This window comes from Megalops cyprinoides, chromosome 6 (genome assembly GCF_013368585.1).
Source record: "Megalops cyprinoides isolate fMegCyp1 chromosome 6, fMegCyp1.pri, whole genome shotgun sequence".
Classification (NCBI taxonomy): Eukaryota; Metazoa; Chordata; class Actinopteri; order Elopiformes; family Megalopidae; genus Megalops; species Megalops cyprinoides.
The window spans coordinates 33,001,319-33,023,826 of NC_050588.1; the positions used below are offsets into that span (position 1 = coordinate 33,001,319).

The window sequence follows — 22,508 nt, forward strand, 5'->3', positions numbered from 1 at the left end:
GGGACTTGCTGCACCTGGAATTCAGAAAGGTGATGATGCTTTCAATCACAAAGGGCCCTTCAGCAGAACCTCAGTAGTTGCAAAATACAATTTACAGCACTGATATTTTAGTAGAAAAATACAGTTAAGCCAAGTTTACAAAACAACTACTGTTTAGCAAAATAAATGCATTTTTATAGAAAAATGGCACTATTAATTCTTAACAGTACAGTCATTTGCTTAAAACTTAAAAGCTTAAAAGAAATAAAGTGTAGATACTACACATTCTTAGACAGAATGCTGCCAAAACGAACAGCATAAAAACCACAGACCTTTGGAAACCACCACACCTCAGGTAGACTACTGAAGACGACTGACATCAGTCCCAGAGCCTCTTAAACATTTTAGCTACCAGCCCAGAGCAATCTTGGCCTGGTATCTAAGAATCTCAATGACGAATGCTGTTTGTTTGGATCAACTGCAATCTGTCTGCTCTCTCTGAACTGCAATCCAGGTAACTGCACAAAACACAATCTGGCTTCTGGTTCAAAACCAAAGAATGGGATATGAAAACATAGCAACACATATATATTATCGCAAGTTTAACCTTGATTTCTTTTGAAGGGGCAGGGATTATAAGGAAGAAAACCCCATCCCTGCTGACCCACGTTCACTGTTAAAGCTACAGACCCGTGCCGTGCTTGACGGACAGTGACGCGTGACATGATTGCGTGTTTTGGGGGTGGGGTCAGTGGTGGGCTCTCTCGCTCACGACGTCCTGCAGACGTTTCAGCAGCACGTCCTCACTCTCCTGGCAGAGCCTCTTGGTGGGGGACTCGGAGTAGTCGCCCTCCATGGTGAAGGCCCGCTTGCGGCTCACCCCGCCCTGTTTGATCATCCTGTTGATGTCGTTGAGCTCCTGCGGACAGAGAGGCGCAGTGAAACAGATGCTCCAGAGAGGGGCGGGAGCGGCCGTTCTCCCGGCTACATCAGAGACCTGCACTTCAAACAGGTCTAATCATAGTATGCCTGGCTTCTGTCAGATTGCACAAGTTAACTTGCGGTAGGGCTTGAATAGTGTTAAGCTCACACTCACTGGTCTGGGAGTGTTGTTAGCCTGGCCTGATACCGTTGCTTGTTTAAATTTGAATGGATACACTTATGTTCTACTGTGACTGAAGTCGCTTTGGATAAGAGCGTTTGCTAAATGCACTTAAAGTTATGTAATTTAATATAATGCCTTAAACCTGCACAGGCAGATCGGCAGAAGACTGATTGCGCTCTTACCTTGGAGGGGCTGCCGCTGAACTTGTAGGTGAAGGCGGAGTTTGGGGTGACACAGGAGCCGTTCTTGTGGGGCGACACGTAGATGGAGTGCCTCTGGGACACGCGGCGTGGGGACAGAGGCTGTGCCCTCACAGAGGGGAACGGGGACAGGGGGGGAACCTCCATCTGAAACGCAACACAAAGCACCTGAACTTTTCTGGCTCCAGAATTTGCTGGAATAGGCTGCAATCAACTCTCCGCGGGGAAAGGACTGCGAGCCACGCTGGACTACTTAAGCCAGAAGAGCTCTGATTGATTCAATCAGCACAGTTATTGCTTTTTAAAGTACCCTGTCGTCTCTACTTGCAAGTTACAAAAACGGAAAGGTCAAGCCGCGGTACGTGGAAGTGGAAAGGACAGGCCCAGATGAGGTTAGAGTTAAACTTGGGCGCGGGCGCACAACATCATAGTATAGCCAGGCAAGAGAAATCAATACACCCGCAGAAATCTCATCTGGGAGAATCGTGCACAGCATTAGCAAGCATCAAAGTATGCCACAGTGCCAGTTATCACTCTGAACATTTAATTCATTTAGCCTCCGGAAATCAGAATTAGATGCCAGGTCCCCTACCCTGTGGTCCGCACTGGGGATGGCGTATCTGAGGGCGAAGCCCTTCATCCTCAGCACATACACCGAGTTGTAGAACTGGATGAGGTCACCGCGGTCCTCCCCGGACTCACTGGCTGCAGGGGAAAGAGCACAAAATAATCAGCCAGTACGTCAACCAGTAATGGAAAGGCATGGTGTCTACAGAGCTATTTGAGACCTGCCCCGGTTGCTGTTATTCTGTAGTTGTCGTATAAAAATAAAAACTGTACAGACAGAGACTGATGAGATGGAAAAGGTAAGCGAAGGTAAGGTCCAGTCACCGTACCCCCACCCACAGATGGGTCAACCTCCATGCTGTTCTCATCAGAGGGCTGCTCTCCAGTGTTCTTCCGGAGGAGGACACTTCGATAAACCTGGGGGGGGCACAGGTGGGTTACATATGCTACCAAACACAACCTTTGATAATCTATTATTAGAATTATTAAAATATTATATTATATTATATTATATTATATTATATTATTAAATATTACAAATATATGTCAGTTACAACCAAATTCTTAAGTTTAAGGCTACTTTTGGTTGAAACACGACTTTTTCCACATACATGACTGCTGGCTTGAGGCTGACTGCGGTAACATTTCATGATATCCTGGAAAGTGCGCTCTTCTTTAGTGATCTGAAAAAGTACGACAATGTATGAGGCACTGATACATTTCACAGGAGCACAAACAGCCCTACCAGAGGGTCAGATGAAACAGGAGGACAAAGCCATTACACAGGTTCACACAACTTTCAAACAAGCCTGCACCAGTCACGAAGAGCCCGAAGAGAACGTCTTTCGCAGCTCACCTTAGACACGATGTACACGGCACACAGCAGCAGCTGGTCCAGGTGCCTGTCCTTCATGAGGTCAGTGCAGTGAACGACAGAGTGCTCAAAACAGGTCCAGATTTTCCCCCGCAGATCTGAGGAGATGTCCAGCTTCAAGCACAGGTCCCGCAACCGCACGCTGGCCAAGTGATAAACCTGTAGGGGTGACAGCAAATGAGCTTTTAACCACTCCCCTGCTTCTGTCAGTATTACATTGCTGGAAGTATCAGTAACACATATATAATGGCACACAAAGCAAATCAATCGTTTATTACAAAAAGCCTCACTTTTAAAAATCACACGCATAAAGGTGACAAAAACTGCACTCTAGAAGCTACATTCACAACAGAATCGGAAGGCTGAGCCAGTCAGATCTGCCATCAGTGTAAAAATGGTTGTGTAGTGAGCACACAGGAGCATGCAGCTTTTGGGAAGAGAGCCTGTGCCCTGGCAGGGATGGGAGCTCTCACCTTCCTGAAGAAGAGGGCCAGCGAGCCCGTGCGACGCGGTTTGTTAGCAGTCTGGGCGTCGGGGACGGCGCTGCCAGGCCCAGGCCGGCTCGGGGACGCCGTGAGGAGGACCTGCGTGGTGAGAGGGCTGCTGTCGCTCGGCTGCACCTGGATGAAGGTGATCCCGCCCGCCTCGTTCACACCTGAGAGCACCAAGTGGGAAACATCACTGATTAATAGAGGCTAGTCTTGGGTGTGGATGATTTAGTACTGAGCTTAAAATAGACCATAAAGGGAAAAAAAGCTTGCTTCGGGTAATATATGCTAAGAAGTTGCAAGCCGAAGATCAAATGAAGGTTATATTGCCTGTTTTATAACAAACCCAAACTCAACTAACAAAACAGCAGAGCAGCCCTACTAATTAATGAGAGCTGGTGAGGCAAACACACCTTGCAGAGGTATGCTCAGCTGTTGCTGGCCACTGTTCGCCGTCATGGCAATGAGGGTCCTGGCGGGGGAGTGGAGTGTGGCTTCACTGGGAGAGGGGGACGTGGGGATAATCTTGAGCCCGCCGCCGTACGTCAGGGAGATCCTCTTTGAGGGGGACTGGGGCTGGCTGTCGTCTCCAAACAGGCGTCTCTTTGCGACTCCGGCAGTGGGAGAGCTGTAGCGGTCGTGCAGATATATTGGCGAAGGGGGCACATCTGAACAGAGAGAGACACGGAAGACGTTAAAGCTTTGCTAAACCTGTACGTCAACAAAGCCTGACAGTACACAGCTTTAATTTACTTTTGCTGCAACATAAACCAACTAATTATCAAGGAGAACTACAAAATGAGAAAGGGGTAGTTACTGTTTTCTGATATGACTGTTTACAGACATGTCATAATGGCATCTGTTTTGAAGCACTGGGGAAGTATATCACATCAAAGTGGCTACATATTGGCTTCTTATGCCACATTTCCATAATGTGTGTTTTACTGGTGCCGTGTCACCTCTGAGCCATTGTGAATGGTTATCTGCATTTTTATTAACTGTCCCCAGGTATCCCTGACCCCAGAAGCCTTGCTGAAAACTACTGATAAACTGAAGGAGACAAAATTACTGAATATACCTCCCACTGTGTTTTGTTTTTTGGGGGGGGCATACAAGATCACATGTAATTGATATTCCAAGTTAGTTTAATGTAAATCGTGTCATTTACAGGACATCAAGGGTTTAATATTAGTCCACCAGTTAGCTAGTGATGTCAATTATATAGCTTTAAACTCCGATATCTGTTGCTCAGTTCCCAATCAGCAAAACTTTTTAATGACTCACAATAACACAATAAGAATTTAATAACTCTTTTCTGCTGTGTGTGCAAATGAAAATACATACAAAAATAATAAACCACAAAGACTAAACCAAAACAAACAAAAACGTGCCCATTTCCACTGGGGCACATATAGTCAATTCAAGAATCATATTCAAGACTCAAAAAAAAAAAAAAAAATACATGACTTGGCATAGTTAAACTGGTGATAACATAAGCACCCTACATCTGTATAAGGATTTGATTACAAAAAAGGAAAGGGGGAGTTCTGCTAAAGTGAATCACTCTCTTATGATGGAGCACCGGTCTTACCTTTACGAGCACTTCCTCCCAGGCCAGTCCTTACCTCCCTGAGCCGAGGGTGGATGACAGGAGACAGAGCCATCAGCGGCAGGTGCGTGGGACCACCGCTTGTGCTCCCATTCTCAAAACTGCTGGGGAAATTCACCTGGCATGGAGAAAGCATGGAGTAATAATTAGCCAATGCAATGTACTGTAGCATTACACACATGTATCATGGCAGGGCTGCCACTGTATCACAATCCTTAAATTTCTTAATGGACACTGAAGTGGAAAGCGGGCGATTCAGCTTGTTTGTGAATTCCTTTACCGCCATCTTTCAACCTGTTGAGGTCAATGGCAATTTACCTGCAGTCCTCAGAGAGCTTTATACCATAGGTGAAGAGAATCATGTTGGGATGCATGTGTTTTTTTGCACATTTTATCATACTCATACTTAAATGTTTGACTAAATGTAACCATGTTTTTGGATTAAAATGTATTATTGTTCTGTGCAGCGCTATCATAAGACTGAACTTTTTTAAGCAGAAAAAAGTATCTAATATGTACATTTTCTTCCAAATACTGGATTTTTTTGTCCCAGTTTAGTCAGGGATATGGAAAAAACAGAGGGCACCATAAAAATGCATATATAATGAATGTACTGTATGTCAGCGAGCAGCTGGATAACTTAATTTCCCACTGGGATTAATAAAGTACATATCTATCTATCTATATTACATATTTATCTCTGACAGTTAGTCCCACCTCCTCAACAGTAGGGACCTTCTTGTGTGCAGCCTCTAGTGCCTCCCACAGTGCAGAATCACTGGTCCAGGCTCTGCATTCCAGGATCTGTTCCTCTATGTTATTCAGGTGCTTGACCATGTCCCGCGACAGGCCCTCCTCCGAGCGAATGAACACCTCAATCACCTGCGGTTGGGAAAAAGAAGGAGGGTGGACATCTTGCCAAAAAGTTGACCCATGTCTTTGTACTCTCTCGCCTAGATTAGTGCAATGCGCTCTTTACTGGATTACCTAAAAAAACTATTGATAAGCTGCAACTTGTACAAAATGTAGCAGCCAGAATTTTAACAAAAACCAGGAAAAGAGAACATATTACACCAGTTCTAGCCTCATTGCACTGGCTCCCTGTAACATTGAGGATTTTTTAAAATTCTTTTACTTGATTACAAGGCCCTAAATAGTTTAGCACCTTCATACCTCTGTGATTGCTTATCTAGGTATGTTCCAAACTGTTCCCTTATGTCATCTAGTGCTGCGCTTGCTCAATGTCCCAAAAATGAATTACAAAAAGTATGGTGAAGCAGCTTTCTGTTCTTATGCACCAAAGGTTTGGAACAAACTCCCATTACAAATAAGACAAGCAACCTCTGTTGATAGTTCTAACAGCCAGCTCAAACCCTATTTTTATGATCTTTCTATCAAATAATTCCACCTTTATTTAAACACTTTGAGCTGCATTTCGTGACATGAATAAAGTTTATTATTATTATTATTATTATCTTGAATTCAGACTTTCACAAACACAATCATATTCCCTTCTGGTCACGGCGCATACCTTGTAGAAGTAGAACGGCCGTATGTTGAAGACTTCGATGATCCAGGGGAAGGTGCGCTGAGAGTTATAGGCGAACAAGACCACGTCCAGACAGCAGGCCATCAGAGAACGGTGAAAAATATCCTGCTCCAGCAGCACCTGATGGAGGGCACCAGGTAGAGCTCTCACATCGGCACAAAAAACCTCACTGCAACAGCCATGACAGTCACACTCCAGCAAAAGCTATGCAGGTCATTCTGTGTGAAATCAATATAGGTTTTGATGCGACCCTCTCCGACTTTTATTTGAAACTGTATCTGTGTCAGACAAACCTTGGCCTGAACAGCTCTACTCTTATGAGCCAACTTGCGTCAGAAGTTGTGTTCACAGAGATGTTTTGCAACTTCATTCCCATTAGGTATGGCATGTACACATTTGTTGTGTAATGAATTCTATGTATTTTTCATATCTTATATAAAATGCAATCAATCATGAATGTGAAAGTAGGAGTGAAAACTTCACTTACAGCCATGTCTTTGCCGTGCAGCCTCTTTATCTCCTGGGCCATGACATTCTCCAGGATCTTATAATACAGGATTTCAGCCAGTTTCAATCGATTATCAGCAAAATCTGGAAAAGAATGGACTGGATCAGGAGCAATTACCTGCAAGCACAAATAATGACTTTTCTGCAATCATCTACGTTCTTTACTCCCCTATTAACTACTTTGGCAAAGTCAATAATAATGATAGAAATACAACACAGGCCAGCCGCTACTCTTTCACTCCAACTTCTTATGTTTACTTGTTCACTGCTCTTGTTTTCTCACCCATATGTGATCCTGGCTGCTCGTCTGTGCTCTTGGTGTAATGCTGACGGAAAGTCTCCCCCAGGGACTTAACTCTGTTCAGAATAGTTTCCGTAGGGTCTCGCGAACATGACCTTCAGAAAGTAAACAATACCTGAAATGAATACATGCCGAGAGCCACCCGTATACAATAATGATGAAGCAGAAAGCACCAGGGAGCAGGCCGACTTGTTCGTGGAGATGCAATTTAGGAGCAAACTGCAAGGCGTGAGAACACCCCAGTTTTATGTTCTGAAGCACTCCTCACCTGAAGATCTGCAAGAGCTGCTCGCTGGGGGCGTTACGCAGTCCGGACACCATGCTCTGCAGCCGGCTGACACTCTGCGTGGCCGAGGACACCGGCGTCACGATCACCTCCTTCTCCTTCAGGTAACGCCGGCCCGTCAGAGGGGTGGAGGGGGCGAAGGACCGTGTCTGCAGAGGAATACACAGAGATCACGGTTCTCAATGATGCGGCCCTCTTCACACGTCTGAATTCACCAGTGTGGCTCCAGAACTGCACGTGCAATAATGGCTTTGTGACTCAGTCTCTCTGTGGTTGTAATGCTGCTGCACACTTAAGCAAGGCACTTAACCTTAATTGCATTACAGAGCATAGCGCTACAAATAGCAAGCATGTAAAATTTAAGCTACACATGTCACCCTTGATAAGGGCATCTCATAAACAATTAAAACAATGCAAATGTTATGTCTCTCATGACAAATTAATCCACTCAATTTATTACGAGGTAGTGATGTCAGTTCAGCATTCATTATTTTGAATGGTTATTAAAAATGTATCACACAGGCAAAAACAGAGGCCCCTGTTCTCCCTGCTGTGGCTGTTATTGAGTACCTTCTCAAAGTGCTGCTGCAGGTTGCACTCCACCTGCATACGGGCAGACAGTTGTCCCTCGGGGGGCTCCGTGACCGCCTTGCGAGGTGTGCCGATCTCCTCATCAGCGTCCGCTCCCAGAAACACCCTCTCGTCAAAGTCCCCCACTGTCAGAACATACTCCTCGTACTCCCTGTTTACGGCTTTACTGGGGGGAACAGAAAGCAAAGAGGCTCTCAGGACACCATACCATCAGTGATATTACATTTTTTAACCTCTCACATAACAGCCGTTTTCTAGATTGTAAAACATTGGTTAAGACTACCCAGATTCTCTGGTGAGTCTGAGGGTCAGTCTATGTTAGATACACATCTTGATGTACTTCAGTAATTAGACTGGAGAATGCAAGGGATGATGACAAAGTAAAACTTGTCGATTCATTCAAGATGACAGACGTTATCACGTCCAAATCTGGTCTTACTTGTTGTCGATGAAGTTGGGAGCATCCAGCAATTCTGTGAGCGTTTCCTCATCCCCCTTCAAAATCTTGAACAAAACAGAAAAAGGAACACATTCTGAATTTGCACTACACAGATAAGTGGAATTCACTTGATTATATCTGGCAAGCCAGTTCTGTACCTTGTGCTTTTAAAATACAAGTTCAATTTCTACCGGAACAAAAAAACATTACTTTCCTCCAGGGAACTGCTGAATACAGATGTCATCTGTTATAATTTCTCACCTAAGGATCTGTACAAAGTGTAACACTGAGCAGTAATCAAAGGTTAGAATAACTACTGAAGAAAACTTAAATGAATGTGACTGGGAAGGTTATGACTTGTCTGACTGTCTCAGTTCTCAGTTAGGGCAGGTGGCTGGAGGTCACAATAAAAAGACCTGTTACCTGTCTCTCAAAGAGCTTTTTAATGTAGGGCTTGAAGTAGTGCTCTTTAATCCCTTTTGCTTCTACGACCAGTCCATCATGCAACTCACACAGCCTTTCAATGATACAGGGAACCTCCTCTGGGGGAGAGTAATCAGGACTATGACAGTCTTTGGTTAACCCTGTAAACACACAGAAGAAAACCACGCAAATAAGAAACTGATACATTTAGTAGTGGTCATACATCAAACAAAGATATGGTTAATGGAACTAGGCTTGTAACCACAAGATTGCACATGTAAATCCTAGGTAGGCCACTGTTGCAAGGTACTTACCCGCAAACTGACTCATACTATACCCTGCTGTGGAAACAGGTAACATGAAATATAAACGGTACTAGTCCTCTGAATAAATGGGTTTACAGTCTTTTAAAAAGCCGGTACCTTTAAAGCTGGGGTTAATAAGGTCTTTCCTGTTGGCACAGAGCAGGGCATTGGCAAACACCAAATCCAGACAGCAGAGGAGGAGATGGTATGAATTCACCAGGTCATCTCCAATCATATGGAAATTTCCTACAAAAAAAAAAAAAATAAAATAATAAAAGAGGCCAGAGAGGACAAATCAATGAAAGCTTAAACAGCTTACTTCGCTATCAAACCCACGCTACTCCATCTCTTCAAGTAACAGCGCTACCAGCACTGCTCCAAACATGTTGTGATGAATCTGTACACAGAGTTTAAGGAGAGAAATAGAACCTTACCTTTTGTGTGGACAAACAGGGTCCAGCAAAATTTGAACACATCACTTATGTGACATGGCAGACGTCTAAAAAGAAAGGTGGAGGTTAATTTCAGTCTCAAGTTTCAACCAAGATATCAAAAAAAAAAAGCTTCAGCATTGTAACTGCTAGGGTAATGTCTGAGGTAGCAAAGCACACGTGAATAGCATCAAACAGGATTGACTGAACACCTGTGTTTCCGGCTTCTTGGCTGACGTGGCGGCTCTCCTTGGGGGTTCTGAAACATGTCCATGAATATGGGCTCAAACTTCCTGAAGATCACTGTTGATACTTCAAAATTCCTCTCAAGGCGCCCGATTCGCTCACGAAAATCCTGGGACAAATTAGACATGTCCGCCCACTTCTTCATCTTACTGAAGAACTGAATTAGACTGAAAATGAAGAAAAGACAGACAAAGTGTTACAAACACGCCAGAAAAATCAACATTCCATTGAGTTCAATAAAAAATAGTGGACAAAAATGAGTGCTTTACCTCAGTTTGGAGGACCTCAGGATTCTGGTAAGGGACACACAGTTCCCCTCCATTACCCCCTTCCCCACTGTGGGTGTCCACCCTTTCCTGCAGGCTGCATAGAGAGAGCAGGCCAGCCAGTGCACCACCTCTCCCTGGAGAAACAGAGAACACAAGCCAGTGCTTATGAAAAAGCCGCTTACGTCTAAGGCTGAGCTTAGTACATTGTGAATCTTCTGCCTTCGCCAGTCTAACACTTACTGTGGAGGCCTGAGATCAGAAAGATACAAACACTGCGATTTAGGGTCAATGCACTTTACAATTACTGATTTAGCAGTTGCATATAATTAAGTAAATAGATGGCATTATAGATGCTGCAAAATGTTCACAACATAATGTAAGTGAGAATTTACAACCAGAGATTTATGTAGGCAAATACATTAGTTTATATGCATCAAAAGCTCCACTGTCCAAGGTGAAACTATACTGTGAAGAAAAATCAAAACTATAAGCTTGTTTTGGAGAAAGATGGGTAACTAGTCTGTAGATAGACCTAACTAGATTTATGTGTTATGTTGTCTCATTATTTTTCTGTTTGTGTTGCAGCTTTCCAGTGAGCTCTCATTGTACATACGCTTTAAAAGGTAGAAAAATGAATTTTAATATAGTTTAATGAAGTTGGTATTAGCTAGCTGGCTACTTACCTTTATTGCCTAGTTTACAGTTCATCAACATGAACTGAAATATTGTTTCTTCACCATAACTAAATTAGTGGCCAAACCCTGATTTTCAGAAAACACATTCTACATTTAAAATTATAATTAACCTGTATTCGCTCTAGTCTACAACAAACTATGCCACAGTTAAAAAATACCATTGACATACTATTTAGGCTATTTAGCTACCTGCCAAATTCCCCGAATTCTGATCTGACTTCACTTTGTCTCCTATATGAACTAAGCAGTCCCCACAAATTTGCACTACCATGACAACCAGTTTAGTACTGTCTGTGAGGCTGATTGTTAAACTGAAGTCATCTGTCATTTGTATACATTAACCACTAAAGTAGTTAGCCAAAATGATCTTATTTCCTGTGAAGGTACATGCATGGAAAAGGACCCTGAGGGACATTGAGAAACACTACGTGAGAACGGCTCTGTGAGAACAGTGTTGAAAGAGCAACTCACCGCTTACTGGAAGGAGGAACAGCGAGACAGTATTTAAACTAGTGGAGCACAAACATGTTAATGATGGACCAAACGAGAGAAAGAGCTGCCATAAACTTCCACTGCTCCAGGATTAAAAATTACACTGGACCTTGTTTTCAACACCCCACTGATTTTAAATTTATTGAATATTAAATTTGCTTGAGGCCAATTACTTTGGGGAAGAATAACAAAACATAACTAGCATGCTACAATTAATTTCTTATCTAATACAGTGTTATTAAAATTATCAAAACATTTGTCAATAAGTAGTAGTATGACAGCAAATTCATTTTCTCAATAAGCACAGCCGGCCGGTAAATATTACCATGAGTAGGCTATCATCAGCAAGTTTCTCCAGACGTGCAGCATAATTATCATGAGAACAAGCTTGTAAATAATTATCTCATGTGGCTGAAAGGTGTAGTGCAAACACAAATGCATTTTTACTCGAGAGGTCTACACTATAGATCTTCACTTTGGCTTGGCGACCCCATTTAAATCCACCGCAACCCATCCTTGGATCCCAGGAGATTTAGAAAAACCAACAGATGATAGGATAACAGTGCCTGGGATTCAACAGCACCATTAATGAGCACAGGGGTAATAAGAACTGCGGTTCACAAAAAGCCAACTGTACCCGCTGGCTGGGTTGAGGCTGGTCCACTTTAATGCAAACACAAGGCTCTGAAAGAAAGACAAACAGGACAAAACCCGGGTCTGATGCTTCGTGGTCGTTAGTGTGGTGTAGTGGAAAGGAGTTAACTCATAATCGAGAAGGTTGCCGGTTCGATTCCCCGCCAGGGCCGTGCCGTTGTTACCCTTCGGTAAGTTAATTAACCCAAAAAACCCTCGGTATATATCCAGACCGTGCCGCCAGTTAAAGTCGGTCAGCAGTACAGTCACTTAATGCGGGTGGGTCACTCAACCGTACTTCGGTTACCTGTAAGAAACTCTATAAAATTCGATGCTCACACAAGTAAATACTTCGTGCCTAATGCAGGTAGACCACCTAGCGTCGCCAAACCTTAACTATTTAAGCCAAACCGAAAAGATTTGTCCCTCAACGTCATGCATTTTCAGCTGGTTTTACCTTTTACTGTAATTTCGTTGTCCTGAACAATGACAACAAAGCTCTCGTGTGTCTTATGCTTCAATCAAATAAAGCTGTGCAAAAAATCTCGCTAGCTGGCTAACTAGCTAACGTTAGCCAACTTGCTTGCAAACAAACATGGCAGGCATGCAAACCAGCTGGCTAACCGTTAGCAAGCTACTTTTTGTGTATGAAAACACGAAAAGTCCACTCGTGGTGACGGACGGCTAGGTAGGCTGCACAGAAATGCTAGCGGCATATTGTCGAGGACCTAGTAAGGATCCGTTGTTTGTACAGTTTGGTTAGGAAGTCTGAAAAGCCAAGAAAACTGGCACGTTGCTTTCCTGTCTAATTTAAAGGGCCAGCGAAGACATAGGGTACATATACAGTATATATCCCAAACTTGGCTAGTTAGTCTGGTTGTACAGTGCTGTTACATTTCATAACCTACACCCGAGTGTAAACACAATGTCTTTTTGGAACTGGCCGGGGCAAAACATGTTGCACGAAGCCAAACTATTTGTTTATCTAACTTATTTGCAAATTAATGTGAGCTTCATTCTTTAGCTAGTTTATGGCAAGCAAGCTATGTAACTAGTTAACCAAGTGATGTGTCTGAACGTTGCGCTAGCGAGGCTGTAACTCCAGAAAGTCGTTTTTAGCAAACTAGCTAACTCACCTCTAGAGTGTATGTATCCCAGATCGTAGTGAAATTCTGCAGGGCTTCGGTTGCCGTTTCCTCGTCCATGTTCAGTTCTTGACAGATAGTTTCCAGGGTTTTCCGGACAGAGCTAATGTCCGCTTTCCCGGACTCGGAATCTGTTTCGTTTTCTCGCATTTGAATCTTTCAGTTTTCGACACGAAAGGACATAAACAGTTTACAAACGAGCACCAAGAACGCCACTCCAGAAGTCGGTCCTCCAGCTTTCTGATGCTATCCCACAATGCTTTGCGACACGATTTGGCGCGAAAAGGAGCCGAATCACAACTCAAAGACATTCTGTTCTTACACACAATGTAGTCCGTCCATACCATTTAAGTTAGGCAGACTGCCCACCGAACGTTAATTTATAACGTAGAGGCAGATTAAAACAATCAGCCTATACCAAACTTAGTGCGTTCAAGGTCATTTTGTCATTTCAGCAATTTTATGTAAACACAAACTGCCCTTGTATGTACACATTACTAACTACCTAATAAAATAAGGGACAGCTGCAACTTCCATAAAGGTGTAGGCCTGTATCTACCAACATATATGATGCTAGCTGATTACTTCTCAGATTCAGCACAGTGCAAGAGTTTGATCTTATCTTAAACTGGATACTAAATATTTCCAAAATGTTTACCCACAAGGCTCGAAAAAGTTTCCCCACAGTGTTTTAATGTTGATGTCACTTGACAGATTTTGGCTAATGCATCACACTGATAGATTATGGATTCAGTCATGTCAAACACTTTTAACTCATAAAACTTCTTTAAAATCCAGTACATCATACAAAAGTTGAAAGTCATCTTTTATTGCACAATAAAAGATCACATACCATGTTCTGAGTTAAGTGATTGGTCCACATGGGAATACAGGAGCTAGTTCAACAAAAATAAAATAAAATAAAAACAAAACCACAATGCTGTAAAAATGCTGCTGATTTCAGACCAACACAGAGTACACTTTTTTTTTCTTTTTTTGTAGCATATGATCCCAAATACAGTACCCTTGGTTCAATGAAACTAAGAGCTTACAGTACATCCACTTGGTGAACACTGGCCTTGACTGCATGAGCTGAAAACTACCCTCCTAATGCAAGCGGTTGCAGAACAGAACCTCAGAGCATGCATAGACACTCCCTCTGAGTACAGAGCCATCTGTGAGACGTGAACGTATTTCCATCAAGGTGAAAGCTAGCATGTTCAGGTATGCAAAGACAAACGGCAGGATACCAAAATGCAGCATCCTGCATCTACACACACGCAGACGCATACACACACACACACACGCACATAAAACCATCTACTACAGCAAAAAATAAAATAAATAAATAAAAAAAGAAAGGCTGGGACGTTCTGTAACAACCCAGAACTGTAGAAAATCTAAAACCTTACACTAACAAGATAATGTAACAATAGTATATATGCACAAGTAAAGTGCACTTCAGTATGCTGAAACATGGGGCTATTTTCACTGAAAGGAAAACTGTTTTATAATTTAGCCATAAGATAAAGTTGCAGGCTGTTATGTACTCAGAAGGAGCGGGCAGATTTGCCAATTCTGTTATCAGTACATTTAAGTATTTTTTTTAACTATTCCTGCTTCCACTGGAGGCAAAAATATGATCAAAAAATAAACATAACCTTAAAGAGGAAAACCATGTCAGAAGCAGAAATTCTTCAGAACCTCTTAGTTTTCCTTCTGAATTCTTATAAGTTAGAATAGATATAAAATGAAACGGGTAAGACAGAAGCGTACAATAAATATTTCTGAAATACAAATGACCCAAAAACAATCTGACCTTTGGATAAATTATAAAAAAAAAAAAAAAAAAAAAAAAAGCAAGGTAAAATGGTGACATGACTCAATGACTGTAACTGAATAAATACTCATTGACTGCACCACTTTCAAGTCTTCACATGAGTAATGGAGTTACATGAAATGGATATGGGCTTGTATGTTACGGGATAAAGCATACTTTTCATTTTACATCTGGTTGAATTGTATTCCCAATTCTTTTGGGGCTTTTCATTTGACGATAGATATACTTATATATGTATATATTTATATATATATTAAGAATAGTCAAACGTTTTCGCAAGACAATATGCATCTGACAGGCAGAAGAGATTTGCATTAGGATGACCTATAAATTAAATGCTATGTCCACTTTAGTTGTATTCATACACACGTTCGGATTGTCAGTTTAATTATTTGAGGCTTAATTTGGTAAGTAAATTTTCGAGAGGATGTCATACTCTTCTACTGACAATCTCAAATTGCATTACAATACTTGCGAATCACCAATTCAAAAATGCATGGTGACATTCACCATTGTCAATCACACCCAGTGATTAGCCGGCGGGTATGTGTTAAGCAAAAGATTTAGGAATTGCTCAAACTAGCAGCTTTTCCTTTGAAGGTGCTTCGATGATTTGATCCAACGGCCATTAGAAAATGATTGTCAGCATCAAAATTATATTCTCAAGACAGCGTTAATAAGTCTTGACAAAGGATAAGAATCAAAAGCAATCTGCTGTTTACCATTTGTGTTTGAAGGGAGTATTGAAAAAGCATTTTTTGGTGGGGGGAGCAGGGGTCTGTTAGTCAAGACTATATTCAACTCACAATCCACAATGAGTGTCTTCATCTGTGGAATTTGAACCATATAAATTCTACCTTAGAATATGCAATTAGTGAACCAAGTATGAATCCAACTAAAGGGAAGTTTAGAGCAGACCAGTGTGACTGAGAACAACTTTCAATTTTGATAAGATCAAACTATTCTAGTTAAGTACTTTAATATATACTTTCTGATATGGAGATGTAACAAAACATCCATATACATAACACTAAATAAGGCATTTGTACTTTTAATAAACCTAAGATTGAAAAAAGAAAAAAATAAAGATGTCATATTTGGTGAAAGTTTGGCAAAGCAAGACAAATAAATTATAAAGTCACAAGTTGTGACAAGGCAACAACAACATTTCTTTTAACAAGAAAGGTGACTGAGGGCAAGACAAGCGTTCTAAATAGAGAACTACGACACACACCTCCTCCATGGGCCCGACTGTTTGAGCGTGCGCATGCATGCACGCAAACACTCACAAAAAAGAAAAAAAATGTAGAGACTCTTACATTTACAGGTAAACATTCACCAACAGGACTGTGCAAAACAAAAAGTCATTTAAGAAATGCGTTTTCAAAGTTTAGCTGAGAGGCAACAAAATTCAAAGGGGATTCCAAAACGAAACAGACCCTGTTGTCAAATTTGGGGAGATAAGGAGATTTGCTTCCATCTAGTATACAGATTTTTTACTTTTCAACTGAAGAACCACTGGAGTTGAGTTTGTGTATTTGTGAACAGAAACGTGAAGGTGAAAAATAAAAACAAAAACGTGCTTGTAAACAATAAAGGAACAATATTATATAGAGATTTACATTTGTTAAAAATTCTTACTATGATCTATTCTACAGTATCTTTAAAATGCATTTGGGGGGTAATGACACAACGACCCTTTAAAGTAATCAGGCACTCTGCCGTGGCTGTTCATCCTTCTTGAGCGAACCACAAACTCTTTCCTCTTGATGCACAGACAGATGGGAATAGACTTTTTTTTTTCCTTTTGTATGTTAAACAACCCCCCCCCCCCCCCCCCCCCCAGCTCAGGTGTCCTTAGCATAACCTGTGTTCTTGCACTGCTACAACACTAGCTTAGACACCCTGTACGCATGTTCCTCTATGGCACTCGATCACCGATCCTGCCCTGGCAGAAGCACAGGCTGGACCCTGGTTATAGGCTATCGGGAGAGCACGACTGGTCACCCTAAGACTTCCGATGAAACAGGCGTCTTTGAAAGTGAAACTGCAAGTTTCAAATGCATACAAAAAAAAATACATAATCAAAAGTGAACCTAGGATTTCTCTTGTTTCAGTGATCAATTTTGTATTCCTTGAAGACAAACCTGGTGTTTATGGTATACAACATAATGCGTTTGAAGAGATCCATTATTTGTTATTCCATTATTTCCATTCATATATATATATAATTTCACTCCTCTAGAATTATCCTTTAAAAAAGCCTATGTAGCAGCACAATGACATACCAACAATGGATGAGCAAAGCTGCCCTAAGAGACAACTTCTTAGCAGCAGTTATGCAGTTAACCTTTCTGGGGGGTGCTCGCTTCCTTATTTGCTTCTACAGAAACTTTTAAGAGAGTTTCTACGGAGAGAGAGTTCCTTTAAACCGCGTTTTAAGATCTGGGATCTGGAATTCCGTAACCCTGTTTAACACCATCGAAGGTAAACGGCGGTGACTGTTAAATGTGCAGCCACACCAGCCCTGTGGTACAGAGCTGGCAGAGCCCATTGGTGCCATCCGCACGTGTAGTGTAGTCAGGAACACGGGTGGTGTGGCCCAAGGCTTTCAAACCCCCCCCCTGTTCTGACAAAAGGCTCACGCTCCATTCTGTACGGCCCGGTCGAGCTGTGCCGGGGCCTTCCCTGGCACCAGTCCCATGATGCAGCAGAGGGAACCCGGCTGCCGTGTAGCTCCACTGCTCTGTTGAGTGCTGTGTGCGTTCACATGCATATGTGTCTCTTTCTAGTCTTCGGAGGAGGGGGAAGGGGGTCATAATAATAATGATCACAAGTTTGGTACTGGGCAGGAGATCTATAAACATTAATAAGTGGATAATAAAAGTCTTTACATGAACATCATCGACTTACACATCACAAACTGGTAATTCTGTTGCACAGTACAAAGAGCAGGGCAGAGGAGGTCTATTGCAACTCTACTTCCTTCCCTGCTCCCTCGTCCTTGTCCTCCGCCAGTTTTTCACCCACTTCTCCCTTCTCTTCCGCCGCGTCGTCCTCCTCAGTACCCTTCTGCGCCGTCGCACTCGGAGGCTGGTGGGGGCCCTGATCTGTGCTGTCCTCGATCTCGCCCCTCATCTCTCCCTCGGCCTCCGGTCCAGCCTCCGCCCCCGCGCTCCCCCTGGCCTCAGTCTGACCGGCACCGTCCGGTTTGGGAGGCACGGGGTCCATCTGCGGGCGGCCGGCTTCCGGCGCCCCCTCCTCCCGCACCTTTTTCTTCTTCCTCTTGGGGCTGCCGGTGCTGTCCGCGGGAGGCATGCCGGGGAGCGCCATGATGCCGCCGTGCGGGAGGAACATGTGCGGGTACAGCAGTCCATGGGACATTCCCGGGATCAGGAAAGGGTTGAAGGCCAGGTGACTGCCGCCGTTGCTGCTGCTGCTGCTGGTCGTAGCAGACGGCTCCCCGTGGCTGCAGACTGGGCCGGGCTTCCCCTCCGCCGGGGGGGGCTTATCGTCTTTCCTGTTCTCCGCACCGGCCGGCGCTTCCGCCCCCTTGCACTCCCCCGAGGCACAGACAGCGGCCGGGTCGGGCCTGCTGCCAGGCGGGCTGGCGGCCGTGGATGACGAGGACACGGCGGTGGTGGCGACGGGCGCAGCGGTGGAGGGGGTGGAGGGGGTGGAGGTGGGGGCGGCCGTGGTGGACGGCTGGCTCATGAGCCCGCCCACGCTGAACATGTGGGGCTGCACGGCCGTCATGCCGTGGAGCATCATGGGAAGCATGCTCAGGCCGTTCTTGGCGTCCTCGCCCCCAGCAGGGACGGCGGCGAAGCCGTGGGGGAAGCCCATCAGGCCGGTGAGGGGGATCCCCGGAACGTTCCTCAGGTTCTGCAGGCTGACCAGGTCCATGCTGCTGATCAGGCCGTTCATGAAGAGCGGACCCATGCCCGAGGGCGACTCCGACAGCATGGCCCCCGCCTTCGCCATCTCGCTGCGGGGCCGCCGCCCCCTCCGGCGTGGCCCGGCGTCTCGGCACACGGGCTCCGTCAGGATGCGGGTGAACTTCCCCTCCGGCAGAAACCCCTGCAACACACCAAACAGGCGCTGACTCCAGCACTCTGACACATTCCCTCCAAATGACACTCAGTGCTGACATACACGATTCTTACACTGCACAGCAATATAAAAGCTTCTTCACTGAGACTGGCAGGAATGTATGGAAGAAATGAATACAAAATAAATATAACGCAAAATGCTGAACTTCAGCAGGTACCTCTTCAAATTAGATTTTTTACAACCTGAACCTTAAACAACACAATCTTTTCAAACAGCCACACACGAAGTGCTTTCAGACTGCCTCCTATAGACGTTTGAGGGAGAGGAATGAAAATGAATTGGTGTTAGCCACTCACAGAGTGCTTCACGATGTCTGCCCAGTCAGGGGCCACACAGTAATCCGTGTTAGCATCCAGCCATCGGGACAGCTCCTTTATAGCCGGTGCCATAGCACCCCCCAGCTGCAGCACAAGGAAATGCAGGATCAAATGAAATCTGCTCTGACGAGTGAGGTTAAAACCGTGGCAGTGACACAATGGCATTTAGTATTGCAATCGGATGCCCTGAAATTGACAGCTCTTTCTGTGCTTTTGGTATGACTGCATCACATGTGCAAATTTCCGTGACTGAATGCTTACAGCCATGAAAAAAAAATCCATGCTAAAATCATTCATTAAAAGATGAACATGGGTGTAGTTCACTGAGATTAACAGTGACAAAAGCGTAATGGGCATGACTTGGTCTTATGTACAGATGTATAAAAGTGTCCATTTTAATTATCCTATGAGAATAATATTTATCGGATGTAGATCCGGTAGCTGTCCTGAGTTGAACCCCAGCATGGGTGTAAAACGAGGTGAGAGGCCAGGGGTGCGGGGGCGTGAGGGGGTTGTTACCCTGCGGCCTGTGGCTCTGTGGACCACCGGTACCCGCTCCTCTCCGGTCAGCGTGTTGACGTCCAGCTTGCTGGGGTCCTTGCAGCGGTGCCGCCTCTGCTTGGGCCTCTCCACGAAGCTGTGAAGAATCCCCACACCCTGGGACTGAGAGAGAGAGAGAGAGAGAGAGAGAGAGAGAGAGAGAGAGAGAGAGAGAGAGAAAGAGAGAGAGGAAGGGAGGCAGGCGTCAGGACACGGAATTCAGTAACGTCGATAGCAACAATTCAGTTACATTCGCTAGCAACAACTCAGGAACACTAAGAACAATTCAGTTATATTGCTAGCAACAATTCACTTACATCTCTAGCAATAATTCAGCTACATCAGTAGCAACAATTCAGTTACATTGTTAGCGCTTCTTAGCACCTCTTCTGCATTAAACTTACAGCCCTTACAGAACGTATGCATCAATCTTAGATTTTAGAGGAACATGGCAGAGCCCAGCCTGGTTATACTCACGGGGGCAAAGGCCGGCACCTCCATGGTGTAGTTGGGGTTTTGCCTCAGCCACTCCATCAGTCCCTTGTTAGCAGCTTCTCTGTCCAGGGCCAGGCCTTCGGGCGGCGGGGGAATAGGGGGGTGCTCGGGCGGGGCGGTGGTGGACGACACCGCCGGCTGGCTGACACTCTCGGGCCTGCTCTGTAGAAAACCAGACGAACACTCATCAGAGGGTTGCACCTCAGTTTGGGGGGGTGGGGGGGGGCACCTCACAACTGGGTGCACCTCCTCAGGCTGCATCTCGGTTCCACCTCCAATCCCCAGCCCCTAACACCCACTCCTTGTATTACTTGCTGTTTATTCTACATGTAGTATCACAATTTGTGTTGGATTCTGTAATCTGGTGACCACGATGTATGGCAGTGTGTGTACTTCGCTTCCCTTTGTTTCTGGGAGGGCTAGTCAGGTTAGCCCAAGTTAACTTGTGGTGGGGCTTGAACAGTGTTATGGTCACACTCACTGGTCTGGGAGTGTGTTGTTAGCCTGGTTTGACACTGCTGCTCATTCAACTTGAATGGATACACTTCTGTTCTATCGTGCTGGAAGTTGCTCTGGTTAAGAACATCCGCTAAATGAACGTAACGTAACGTAATACAATGTGCCTGCAGCCTGCACACAGCTGGGATGCAGTGTCCCATACCTGCTGCTCCGGGTAACGTAACGTAATGCAATGTAATGTAATACAATGTGCCTGCAGCCTGCACACAGCTGGGATGCAGTGTCCCATACCTGCTGCTCCGGGTAACGTAACGTAATGCAATGTAATGTAATACAATGTGCCTGCAGCCTGCACACAGCTGGGATGCAGTGTCCCATACCTGCTGCTCCGGGTAACGTAACGTAATGCAATGTAATGTAATACAATGTGCCTGCAGCCTGCACACAGCTGGGATGCAGTGTCCCATACCTGCTGCTCCGGGTAACGTAACGTAATGCAATGTAATGTAATACAATGTGCCTGCAGCCTGCACACAGCTGGGATGCAGTGTCCCATACCTGCTGCTCCGGGTAACGTAACGTAATGCAATGTAACGTAATACAATGTGCCTGCAGCCTGCACACAGCTGGGATGCAGTGCCCCATACCTGCTGCTCCGGGTAACGTAACGTAATGCAATGTAACGTAATACAATGTGCCTGCAGCCTGCACACAGCTGGGATGCAGTGTCCCATACCTGCTGCTCCGGGACGTGCAGCACTCTGTTCTTGGGGAAGCCCATCTCGGGGCCCTCCACATTTCTCCGCCGGCCTCTCCTCCGGCGCATGACGGCGTCGTCGCGCCGCAGGTTGCCGTTGACGATCTGGCCCGTGACGGGGTGGATGAGGCCGGCCTGCAGGATCCCCGCCATGTCCAGCCCCAGGGAGCCCTGCATGGAGCTCAGCGGGGGCATTTTGTGCGGGGCCGGGTGGCCCGGGTGGGCCATGTGCCCCACGGCCCCCGGCTCCGCCCCCATCCCCAGATCCCCGGGCTTGGATAGGTCCATGGCCGCCTCCTGCCAGCCATTCAGCATCAGCGTCCCTCCCCTAGGCTGCATGCCCACCGGGATCTTCTCCCCCGCGTGGCACGGCTTGCCCGGGACCTCCCCCTCGTACTCAAACGCCCGCCGGCCCCGCTTCAGCTCCGCCAGGAAAGGCACACTCACCAGGCTCTCCTGCAACCAGTTGTCATGTCAACCACGCTGTGTGACCAACGAAACTGCTGTGCACAGCATCAGAATCCCAGCCTCCATCACTGAACAATGAACTCCCTTCTGAGAAAAGTGTAAAGTAATAATAGCAGAGGACTCAAAGCTCTACCACTACATCTACATTACATTACATTATTGTCATTTAGAAGACATGCTTATCCAGAGCAACTTCCCTAGGTTTTTATTTGCTACCAATTTATACAGCTGGATATTTACTAAGGCAATTCTGTGTTAAGTACCTTGGCCAAGGGTACAGTAGCACTTTCCCATTGAGGAATCAAACCATCAACCTTGTGGTTACAAGAACCGCTCCATACTACTATGCCACTAACACTGCCACCCACAAAAAGCCTAAACCTCA

At 45.0% G+C, this 22,508-nt stretch overlaps 2 protein-coding genes across 2 annotated transcripts in view; both read right to left on the bottom strand.

Annotated features, from left to right (window-relative positions):
* Positions 1-377: 377 nt before the first annotated feature.
* Positions 378-13,369, bottom strand: rbl1 (retinoblastoma-like 1 (p107)). The gene is made up of 22 exons (XM_036531053.1): positions 13,126-13,369; positions 10,170-10,303; positions 9,867-10,067; positions 9,658-9,722; positions 9,341-9,469; positions 8,919-9,079; positions 8,496-8,560; positions 8,036-8,222; positions 7,448-7,614; positions 7,162-7,274; positions 6,859-6,962; positions 6,354-6,491; positions 5,540-5,704; positions 4,805-4,940; positions 3,627-3,881; positions 3,199-3,380; positions 2,708-2,884; positions 2,463-2,534; positions 2,181-2,268; positions 1,877-1,989; positions 1,267-1,431; positions 378-898 (listed from the first exon to the last, which is right to left on the bottom strand). Exons 1-22 carry the CDS (start codon positions 13,282-13,284, stop codon positions 728-730), a joined length of 3,147 nt encoding a protein of 1,048 aa, XP_036386946.1. The 5' UTR covers positions 13,285-13,369; the 3' UTR covers positions 378-727.
* A 3,478-nt stretch (positions 13,370-16,847) lies between these two features.
* Positions 16,848-22,508, bottom strand: part of chd6 (chromodomain helicase DNA binding protein 6) — a 46,136-nt gene continuing 40,475 nt past the window's right edge. Inside the window, exons 34-38 of the mRNA XM_036530714.1 lie at positions 21,635-22,111; positions 20,422-20,601; positions 19,924-20,067; positions 19,384-19,488; positions 16,848-19,054 (exon numbers count right to left, since the gene is read on the bottom strand). Of these exons, the coding sequence (XP_036386607.1) occupies positions 17,942-19,054; positions 19,384-19,488; positions 19,924-20,067; positions 20,422-20,601; positions 21,635-22,111 (2,019 nt within the window). The 3' untranslated portion in view covers positions 16,848-17,941. The remainder of the gene's footprint in view (positions 19,055-19,383; positions 19,489-19,923; positions 20,068-20,421; positions 20,602-21,634; positions 22,112-22,508) is intronic.

Coding starts and splice junctions, on each gene's coding strand:
- rbl1 (XM_036531053.1), bottom strand. CDS start 13,284: ATGCGAGAAAACGAAACAGATTCCGAGTCCGGGAAAGCGGACATTAGC. Junction 3,882..4,804: donor GGGAGGAAGTGCTCGTAAAG/GTAAGACCGGTG, acceptor CTCTCTGTTCAG/ATGTGCCCCCTTCGCCAATA. Junction 3,381..3,626: donor GCTGAGCATACCTCTGCAAG/GTGTGTTTGCCT, acceptor TGGTGCTCTCAG/GTGTGAACGAGGCGGGCGGG.